The sequence below is a fragment of the Archocentrus centrarchus genome, chromosome 16 (genome assembly GCF_007364275.1).
Source record: "Archocentrus centrarchus isolate MPI-CPG fArcCen1 chromosome 16, fArcCen1, whole genome shotgun sequence".
Taxonomy (NCBI): Eukaryota; Metazoa; Chordata; class Actinopteri; order Cichliformes; family Cichlidae; genus Archocentrus; species Archocentrus centrarchus.
In genome coordinates this window covers 22712022-22722739 of record NC_044361.1, presented here as the reverse complement: position 1 = coordinate 22722739, position 10718 = coordinate 22712022, and the positions used below count along the sequence as shown (strand labels likewise).

The window sequence follows — 10718 nt, the reverse complement described above, 5'->3', positions numbered from 1 at the left end:
CTTCTCATGAGCTCTACTCTTCTTTAGATTTCAGTATCTTGTGGGATGAAGAGTAAGTGAGTAATTGTTTGCCAAGTAGGAGATTAATCGCAGTTAAGGTCTCTGCCTAATTATGGGCCAAGAACCCAGATCAGCAACAAATTTCATTACCTTTTTGTGTGTGTGTGTGTGTGTGTGTGTGTGTGTGTGTGTGTGTGTGTGTGTGCGTGTGTGTGTGTGTGTGTGTGTGTGTGTGTGTGTGTGTGTGTGTGTGTGTGTGTGTGTACGTTTGCACTAATAAAATATCATATTTGTGTCACACATGCTCGTGCACACACCAGCCACTTAGTGATGCAGTACAGCAGAGGGAGTAATTACAGATTAGGACAGGTCACCAGGCCTGAGGTTCACCTCGACCCTGAACAGTGGAGTTATTTTGGACCTCTGGGAAAATAGGAAGGGCTGCACTCAGAGGCCAACCTAAGTTATGAGGCTAAGAACATTAATTACTCATAGGGGCAACGCATGAGTGCAGCTTAGACTGTAATTGGTGGGTTTGCCTACAAACTCCGTGAATCAGAGAGCACCTCTTCTGATCGTTGTATCGGTGACTGATTATAAGGATTGTGTTCTTTGACCGCTAGTGAACCACAAATATCCTCATGCTATTAAAAATGAGTGTTACTTGTTTTGCACTCAAGTCCAAGTAATTATGCGGTAGGTTTGGAACATGTGAAGTTTATTGTCATGCACTGACGATGTGCAATGAAAGACCGGAGAGGGGGTTGGGAGCACACAGTACCAGTGCATTGTGTTTGCATACTGTGACCTGAAATTAGTCCAGATTGTGTGTTTGGCAAGAGCCCAACTGTCAGATAATCTTGTTTTGCCTGACTGTCAAAGTTTTACTCTGCATTAAATTTGGGACACTGTGGCACTCCCAGTTTCCATGTACAGTACATGCACAAACCTGTTATCATGAGCTTGTCTTTGAGCAGATGACAAAATCTGTCTCAGACTTTGATTCTCAGGCATGCATCTCTGTCATGCCCACATATTAACTAAAACTTTCACTGACTGCACAATCTGGGTTTCTTGTGTTAGAACTTTATTTGATAAACTGGGAAAAAACATTTTTTTTTTCAGCAATAGTAAATTGAAGTCTTGTTTTCCAGTGTTGCATAATATGTCTGGTTTCCCAGAAATATGTCATACTTGTAACTTTGCCACAGCATTTCCTGGCAAAGCACAACATAGAGACACAGACAGACAGAGAGGCTCAGATAAAAAAAATAAAAGCTCCCTGAAGCCTGCCCCCAACCTTTTGCCACGTAGTTTCCAGGATTAAACAGCCTTCAGTGTGAGCCCATCCTAAAATGGGAGGGGATGGGCCAATACAAAAACTGACTAAGGACTGAAAAATCTGTCAGTCTAGAGAGTGACAGAACAGACACATGATCTTGAGAGGCAGACAGATGGTCCTCTGACACTTTTTCCTGAAGCACTCAGAAGAGCTGCTCGTTTGAAGTAACAGTAATTTAGTTACATCTGTCTTGAACTTGGACACATTACTCATAGTATTCACATTGCAGTCCAGCTGTCACTGTGCTTGCAGAAGACCTGGTAGAGTGGTTTGTTCTTTCGGAACCACAGGGGCTATTCTCACTTTTTGTGTCAGACTGTGGCTGTGTTGTCTGACAGACTTAGCAGCATGTCAAAGGAGGTGAATTCGGAGAGCGTGTCACTCTGTCCTTTGAACACAGGAGCTGCCACTGAGCAGGACATGCTGTGTATCTTTGGGACAGGGGACTTAGGGCGCTCTCTGGGCCAGCGTTTGCTCCAGACTGGCTACAGGGTGGTGTACGGCAGCCGCAGACCCCAGAGCTGTGGCCTCTTGCCTCCAGGAACTCAGGTACAGTCCATGAAGTTTGTTGTTTTCATTGCTGTTATTTGACAGCTGATATTACAACATGTGAATTGATGGATGGTCCTAAAACAAATAACTATGTTCAAAGTGTTCAAGTGAGAGAAGAAACTCTTCTAATCAGGCGTGGCCTTGTTTAGCTAAACTAGTTTACTGATAATTTGTGCATGCCCAAGCATGTCTCCAGATGTTGCTGTTTTTGTTTGTGTGCTATATTCTGTATTGTTTTGTCTTCACCTTCTATGCAACATCTGAACTCGAATCTCTAAATAAATGAAACCATTCATCAGTGGATGTGTTGCCATGTGTAATGACTGTGCATGACAATTCTCCTGTGTTTATATGTTGCGCAGGCAATGAGCCACGAGGCTGCAGCCCAGTCAGCCAGGCTGGTTTTTATTTGTATTCACAGAGAAAACTATGACTTCTTGGAGACACTTGCAACTCAGCTCAAGGGGAAGGTACCTTGTTGCATGCACAGTAAGATGACTTTTCTGTACCTGAGCAGTTGGATCATTTCTAACTTTTCATCCACTCTACTGATTTAATTGATTGGAAGGTGCTGGTGGATGTCAGCAACAACCTCAAGAAGAATCTGTACCCAGAGGCCAATGCTGAGTATTTGCAGAGGTAAGGGGAAACTAGGCAATGATGAAATAATCTAAAATTTTGGGACAACTCATGTAGTCCATGTGGATGGACTCACCAACAAGTGTCAGAACATGAAGCAAATAACTGTTGTTTACTGACCAGGCTAATCCCTGGAGCTCAGGTGGTTAAGGGTTTTAACACTTTGTCTGCGTGGGCCCTTCAGAATGGACCATCAGATGCCAACAGACAGGTAACGAATACTGAATGTTTGTTTGCAGTGTTAAAATCTCTCTTTTTTTTTTGGCACAGGTATACAAGGTAAAATTTGAAAAATATTACATGTGTGTCAGATTCTTATTGCCATGCAGAACCACAAATATTTGACAGCTCTCTGATCTGTTCCCACAGTGGGTGCTGACCAACAAGTTAAAAATAATAATCTACTTCCTAAAGGAAAGTACTTCCATCCAAATTATATTGTCAACTCATTTTGAAGTTTTGATCAAACCGAACCCGAGTCAAAGCCGTCCGAGGAGTCGATCTCATGTCTTTCCTGAGAACGTTGTCTCTGATGTATCCTTGAATCAATTAACTCCAGACTCTCCCTTAGATCTAAGCTTCCTATCATGTGTTTTGCTCTCTCACTGCAGCATGTGTGTATTTTTCTGCTCATTTTGATCCAGTTTTGCAGTCCCAGAGGACAGTAAAAAAAAAAAAAAAAAAAAACACAAAGGAGAAAGTGTGTGTTGTGGGGAGTGCGTGTTTATGCACTGGGCTGTGTTTAATTTGGAACACCGTCATCAACATTGCATAGGTGCTGAGCATTCTCAGCTGCATTCATTACATTTAGTATTTCACATAAGCAGTCAGTGTGTGTCTCCATGTGTTTTTATGTTCAGATCCCCCGAGGCAAAACAGGCCATTGATCACTGCGTGTGCATAAGCACAAATGTGTGAATGTAAAATGATTGAAACATGCACATCTCACATTTGAGGAATCTCTAGAGCTTTCAAAATTATAGATTTATTTTTCTCTCCAGGTGTACCTGTGTGGGAACAGTGCTGAGGCAAAGCAGGCAGTAGCAGACGTGGCTACCAAACTAGGCTTCACTGTTCTGGACAGGGGGTCTCTGTCTGCTGCCAGAGAGCTGGAGGACTTCCCCCTGCAACTGTTCCCAGAGTGGAGGCTGCCCATGCAACTGGCCATTGGCCTCACTGCATTCTTCTTCATCTATGTTGTCATCAGAGATGTAATCTATGCATATGTTAAAGATAATAAAGACATCTCCTTCAGAATCATGGTATCCTTGGCCAACAAGGTAAAGACTGTTTATTAGCTTATAAATTAGCACATGTTCCTCTTTGAAAAGACATCTCCAACACTCATGTATTTTATCCTCAAAATAACTAACTAACTCTGTAATTGTCTCCTTTTTTCAGGTGTTTCCAGCTGTGTCACTCGTTATGCTGTCTTTGTGTTACTTGCCTGGAGTCATAGCTGCCTTCCTTCAGCTCTACAGAGGAACCAAATACAAGTCAGTAATCAGAATAAGATGCACTTATATTTAATTCCAGAAGAGAGGTGTGCAGTCTTTTAAACATTTTCATATTTTACTGCTCAAATGTATGTTTCAGGCGTTTCCCCGACTGGTTGGATCGTTGGATGCTGTGCAGGAAACAGCTGGGACTGGTAGCTCTCGCCTTGGCTTCTCTGCATGTGCTCTACACTCTTATCATCCCCATCAGGTAAGTAAGAGTTGCATGCCTTCATGCCATTTCATTCAACATATGTCAGACTGTTTTTATTATGACTGTTGTGGTAATTGTTATTGTTAATAATGCATCCCTTTCATTTTCTCTTCTTTCATTGATCTTCCTTTCCTTTTGTCATTTTTCTAAAATCCCTGGCAACTTCCAGTCACTATGCTGACAGTAGCTTAGCATCAAAGTGGTCACAAAGATGTATACAGTGCCAAATGACATTGACATTCTTTGGTCTCTGGTCTCTGGCCCTAGCTTTAGGCTACTAATGAGAGCACAGGACATTTGAAGGTTTGGCTGCCTAGGTAACCCTTTAACATATTTATTATTATCGTAGATCAGTCAATGGTATCCTGTACTCTCATTGGCAGTCACTTCAATCGCTGAGCTGGAAGCTGAGAAAAGTTCATCTTGGTCCTGTCCACTTTGCTTATTTTTCTCGTCATCACTTGAAGTTGCTGAATCTCATTCACGTTCTGTGGTCTCTGGTTGCCACATTGATGCAAATCACATCCAATGTGGACACTTCTTTAGGCTGCTTAGCAGTGCTGATCGAACCCAATGTGTGAAACTTTGTGTTCTTTAGTGGCAACTATGATGGCCTAAATCACACACTAATAAACATTTTAATAATGATAATTCAGTATTTCTTGCAATGTATGTGAGTAAGTTTTGTTTTTAGATATTTAAGAGTTACACCTATTTAAGTTTTTCATATCATTTTTCTCTAATTAGCCATTTTTGTCCCCAGATATTATGTGAGATACAAGCTTGCAGCAAATACCATTTCACAGGTGAGACAGCTTGAAAACATTTTTGGTAATACCTGTCTAATTCCATCATTCTGTAAACAGTAAACATGTTCTGTTCTTTGTTTACTGTGATTCTAAGATCCGGGAGAACAAAACGTCACTGTTTGACACCACCATGGCCTGGCGTACTGACTCTTACTACTCTATGGGGGCTCTGGGATTTGGCCTGTATCTCCTTTTGGGAATAACCTCCCTGCCTTCTGTCAGCAATATGCTCAGCTGGAGAGAGTTCAGCTTTATACAGGTAAGACTGATATGACATGTGGGATATGGAGTGAGAGCGTCATTGTGTTCACACCATCGACTGTATGTAATAGATAGATGTAGCCGCCTTGCCATCACCCCAGGAGTTTGTGGACTCCCACAGCATCAGCACTTGATGTATGATGAATAATGAGCTCTGTTGGCATTATTTTTAACACACAAGAATGGAGAACTGAGAAAAATTTATTATTATTATTATTATTATTAATAATAATAATAATAATAATAAAAAACAAAGTTAAAAAGTGTTTTACAGAACACAATTTTAAAAATCACAATCAAAAAATCAAGAGAAACGCACACACAGTTAAAACTTACAGTCATATTTCTCTGGTAAATGAGGCAGGCAGTTCAGGAAGGACTGACCTTCCTAACTGTGGCTCAGTTCATGAGGTGTGATTAAATCTTTATTGCAGGAAGGAACAAGTCTATGTAAGGCCTTAATTCAATAATTAATAATGAGTTCTATATTTTTTACAGGTAGCCAGTGTGGTGTGGTGAGGATGGGAGTAATATGGTTTTGTCTGCTTGAATTTGTTAGAAGTCTGGTTGCTGAGTTTTGAACCAGCTGAAGGTGGGACATGGACTTTTGTGTGAGACCAAAGTAGAGGGATTTACAGTAGTCTAAACATGATGCAATGATAGCAGGGATGACTTTGCAAGGTCTCCTGTCAAAGATGCCTCATAAACCCAGCCTAATAGGTCAACACAATGAGCCTACTCATTCAATTTTGAGTTCTCCACTTATTTAACATTTATCTGACTCAAAATGTTCTTACTGGATGAAAGATCCTGCACCTCTGTACTGTACACTGTTAACTGAGGCTGTGATTCATGAACCATCTTTTATTTACAGTGTGTGGTTCATACAAACACACTGACACATTAGGGAAATAGAAACTCTTGGCCTCACCACTGAATCCTGTTTGTAAGTTGAAACACTGCAAGTCACACGTGGAGGAATGAGAGTGTGTGATTTTCCTCTGGAGCTGGCCCACTGACGTTCTGAGCAATCCATTCAACAGATTTGTGCTTGTGCACAAGCCAGTGTCTGTGTATTATTACTGAAATAAATTAATGACAGATGGAAAATGGAAAAGGTACTCACCTATGTATATTTACGGTGTTATACTCAGTCATGCTTACAAATACAAACAAAGATAACAGAGGCTTCAAATCTTCAGTGATCAACAGATTTGGCACTTTTAACAAAGAACAAATGAACAGAATGACACACAGAAATGGCTCATGTTTAGAGCCATTTCTGTGATAATTAAGCTGCCATTTTCTCATAAAATGAATACAAAAAACGCCCAATGGGAAATTTAATTTGTGTCAACTGATCATCTCACTGCTTGGCCTGGAAAAGCTGTAAATGACAACCAGATTGATGATTCAGTTAACACAGAGATGCTGTGTATGAAATAGGCCTAGTTGGCACCCACTTCTAATATGTCTGCTGGAGATACTTTAAAGTGCACCATGAAATTTTCCATGTACTGCCACTCCACTGTTGCACCTGGTTAAACTCTAGGCTGCTGAGGTACAGTTAGTATGAACATTTACAGAGAGGCTACTGGGCCTTTAAGGAATGCTATTGGCAGAAAAAAATGTTTGCTACATTCTTCACAGCATGTCTGCGTGCCAAGGTACAAACTGTGACCGATGGGGACAAGTCTATGTTTTGAAAACAGACACATGCAGGATGCAGCTGACTTAAACGTTCCACCAGAAGCAAACTGTTGAAAGTCTATTAGTGAGATTTCCCTCCTTTGCTTTCTAACTCTGAATGTTTTTACTTGAACAGACACAAGTAATGTTTACCTTTGTTCTCACTCTGACCAATCAAAAAGGAAATCGGCCGCACTACAGGGAACAAACTCATTCATAAATGTATCTGGGTCATGTCAAGCTCATATTCCTATTCCACCCCTCCCTTTACACCAGCCCAAATTAGAGCAGAGATTTAAATGTTAAGTTATGCATCAGATGTAATTTGGGGGCATACATTATCCTGGGCCTCAGTCCTAAGGCTTTCTTCATGTGTATGGAATGTATTCAAATGTGCACGAGTATGTATGTGTACCTTCACATGTCTGTACACACACAAAGTCAGTGTGTGGATGCTCTGCACGTATGCAGCTATGCCTCTGTTAAGGTCAATCCTTCACTGCAGTTTTTGACTTCATTCAAAGAATATACGGTATAATAGGTTTATAATAATAAAAAAAAAGCTACTATATATTCATTCTTTTATATTTTATTCACTTTTATGCTTCGGTACCTCTCTCCTCAGGTTAGCTGAGCCTTTCACACACAGACGACAGATGTGCATCAGCCACAATGCTCCTTATACATAAATGCAACCAAATCTGTCAGAAAGGAAACAATCACTTTATCAAACACCTGTGGAACAACCAAGAACCAGATCTGCAAATCTGATATTTTTGATTGTTCTGCCTCAGATCACCTCAGTGTCCACTAAAATCTATACATTTTCTCCAGCCTCATGGGCTCATTATTCTGATTTTGACAGTTAGAAATGCTAATTAGCTAGATGTTTACATTTTTGAAAAGAATGTCAAAGAACTGCAGCTCTATCAAACTCCAGCTCATCAAGTCGATTGTACATCACGACATCAGTGTTTCACGTGAATGAATTTGTCTGTGAATGTATTCGGTAAATGTACCTTTCATTGTTTGTCTTTCAGTCCAAGCTGGGCTACCTGACACTGTTTGTCTGCACATTTCACACCTACCTGTACGGCTGGGATATGTTTCTTCGTCCCTCATACTATAAATGGTACACTCTCCCAAACTACATGCTTAGTTTGGTGGTGCCTTCTGCGGTGCTGGTGCTCAAGCTGCTTCTCCTCCTGCCTTGTGTGGACCGCACCCTCACCCGCATTCGACAGGGCTGGGAGAGAAGTGATCCAGAGCACGAAAGCAAGAAATCACTGCTAACATCAGGCTATCACACTACAGATACAAATGCATTATAAGCACAGTAAACACAGACGCAAAGGCATAGATGTCATTGAGCCATGATCATACAAGTACAAAGAAATGTAAACACAGTATTTAATATAATGTTACAGGACGCATTAAAGCAGCTTTCCTTTTGCTCTGTGTTTTTCTTCATCAGAATTTAAGATCTTTATTTGTGTTCCTCCAGTAGTGTTACATAATCCACTCTGGGATGTTTTTTGTTGCGTCCTCCTTGACATCTTCATTTTAAACAAAAATCCCTTCAATCTGAATTTATAGTGTATGTGTATAATGTATTTTACTCACTGAATTTTTTTTTTTATTTAGTATTTTATACTTGGTTCTCACTGTGTTTCTTTTTTTTTGTCTAGTTAAAGGCCCTATATGCTAATTGCAACCACTGTAAATGAAAATAAACATCAGTGTAGCAGATCAACATTGTCTCGTCTTGTCTCCATTGCTATATCTCATTCTCAGCTCAAACTTTAGAAGATTTCCCTGCTGAGTTGACTGTGTCTCGTTTAGTTGTCTCAGTCTGCTCCCTCTCCTGGGTTCATCCCTCTGGCTGATCAGATACCGTTCTCTCAGAAACATTTGCACTGAAGACCCAGCTTCTCCCCAGTCACCGCTGGGGCTCATCACACGGAAAGAGGAGTTTGAAGACTCCTCCATCACAGCCCTCTGATGAAAGAATCTAATATTTGGTTGTCACAGTGCAGACAGGCCCTTGATGTCGTGTTGCATCAAGTCATTTCTTGAAGTGAGTAAAATCCCATAGACCTCATTTTATTGGAAGGTGTTAATGAAATACAGTCATGACAAGTAGATGCGCACACATGGAGGAATGCATTCAGGAGATGAAGGAGAGCCCTCATACAATCATCTAGTAAGGCCAGTCCTAGAAATGCTAGAGTTTGACTTAAAGTAAGTTGTTTGTTGGAAATGGTATCTGATGTTGGACTACCCTATTTCTTTGTTTGTTGTGTGATATCCATAACAACATGGAAAAGTACACATTTATTCTCAGGAATATTGTCAGCTGGAGGGCACTGGAGTTTTAGATTTTAGAAAGCGTGCTGAACAGGCACATGCACAGACAGACCCCAGATGGTGCTCAAGCACCTGCCCTATTGGACAAGAGAGGTTTTTTTTCCCCCCTCCATTTTCTATTTCAGGATTTTCTATTTTATTTTTAAAGTTGGCCCATGGTATCAATTCCTAATTGAAAGCATGTAATGACAACAATTGTCTTTTTATAATTTATAAGAGGTAACATTATAATTTGTATAATTTTTGCAACTCCAGGCCCCTCCTTCAGCTTTCCTTGTTGTCACAACCAGCTGCAAATGTCATTGGAGTGCTCTGCAGAGCAGCAGAACACCTCTGACCTGCTTTTACTGATGGCAGCCAGGTAACAATAGTGTCTGTGCTGGCCTCATCCATATTTGTTACTGCTATGTATTTAAAGATCTAGTACAACATTTTGTTACAGCTTGCCAAAAATAAGCAAGAAACTGCCATTAGCTCATAAAAAGCAAGGTACTCAGATTTCAAATGTACAAGTGAACTCCATTAGGCTCTTTCAATGACAACAGAAAGAATTATGTGATTGTTAATCTAAATATTTGAAAGTCAGAAATGTTAGTCCTTGACCTATCCATCTGGAGTCATACATATAAACTGTCCTCCTAAATGCTGGAAGTAATTTCCATAAATCTTTGGGATTTTTCAGCATTTTCTTTGCTTACAGGTGTAGTCAAACATCATTTGGATTATTATGGAGTCATGTGCACACACAGTGTGGAATAAAAGCAAAGTGCACACATCCAGTGGCAGTGTGCATGCGCAAGTGAAACAGGTGTATGGCTCTGTGGGCACTCATTTTCTCTGAGTGGACTGTTCAGTGGAATAAGCAGTGCATGAGTCTGTGAGACATGAGTAGCAGCACTGTGTGTGTGTGTGTGTGTGTGTGTGTGTGTGTGTGTGTGTGTGTGTGTGTGTGTGTGTGTGTGTGTGTGTGTGTGTGTGTGTGTGTGTGTGTGTGTGTGTGTGAATTTCTATTTTCAATTGAATTTTCCATTTGCCAATTGCAGCACAATTCTAGACAAACGATAGGTTATGAAAACAGAACGAAAGATAAGCCCAGGGTAGCAACTCTCTTCTGTCTTGGATCAGGCCATCTAGCAGCAAGGAAGATCAGGGAAGATGATGGAGCACAGGAAGTAGTCTACGTAAGCAAGTAAAAGTTGTGCTCCTGTGTACACTTAATTTTTTAAATAAATTTTTTAAATAAATATGCCTTTTTTGTCACTTTTTGAGGCAAGGCTTCTCATATCTTGTGAACTCAAAATCAGCTAATTTTGTATCCAAATTGAGGGATTTTATATATATATATATAT

The 10718-nt window shown here is 40.4% G+C and overlaps 1 protein-coding gene across 1 annotated transcript; it reads left to right on the top strand.

The window, feature by feature from the left end:
• The first annotated feature begins 1389 nt into the window (after nt 1–1389).
• LOC115794774 (STEAP family member 4) lies at nt 1390–8755 on the top strand. The gene is made up of 10 exons (XM_030750422.1): nt 1390–1891; nt 2257–2364; nt 2463–2533; nt 2657–2744; nt 3535–3813; nt 3935–4029; nt 4130–4240; nt 5007–5049; nt 5147–5311; nt 8043–8755. The coding sequence occupies exons 1-10, from the start codon at nt 1691–1693 to the stop codon at nt 8331–8333; spliced, it is 1452 nt and encodes a 483-aa protein (XP_030606282.1). The 5' UTR covers nt 1390–1690; the 3' UTR covers nt 8334–8755.
• Nucleotides 8756–10718: the final 1963 nt, after the last annotated feature.

Excerpts from the sequence above, each read along its gene's own strand:
- LOC115794774 (XM_030750422.1), top strand. The coding sequence starts at position 1,691 with ATGTCAAAGGAGGTGAATTCGGAGAGCGTGTCACTCTGTCCTTTGAAC. Across the intron at positions 1,892-2,256 it reads TCTTGCCTCCAGGAACTCAG|GCAATGAGCCACGAGGCTGC; the intron begins GTACAGTCCATG and ends TATGTTGCGCAG. Across the intron at positions 2,534-2,656 it reads AATGCTGAGTATTTGCAGAG|GCTAATCCCTGGAGCTCAGG; the intron begins GTAAGGGGAAAC and ends TTTACTGACCAG.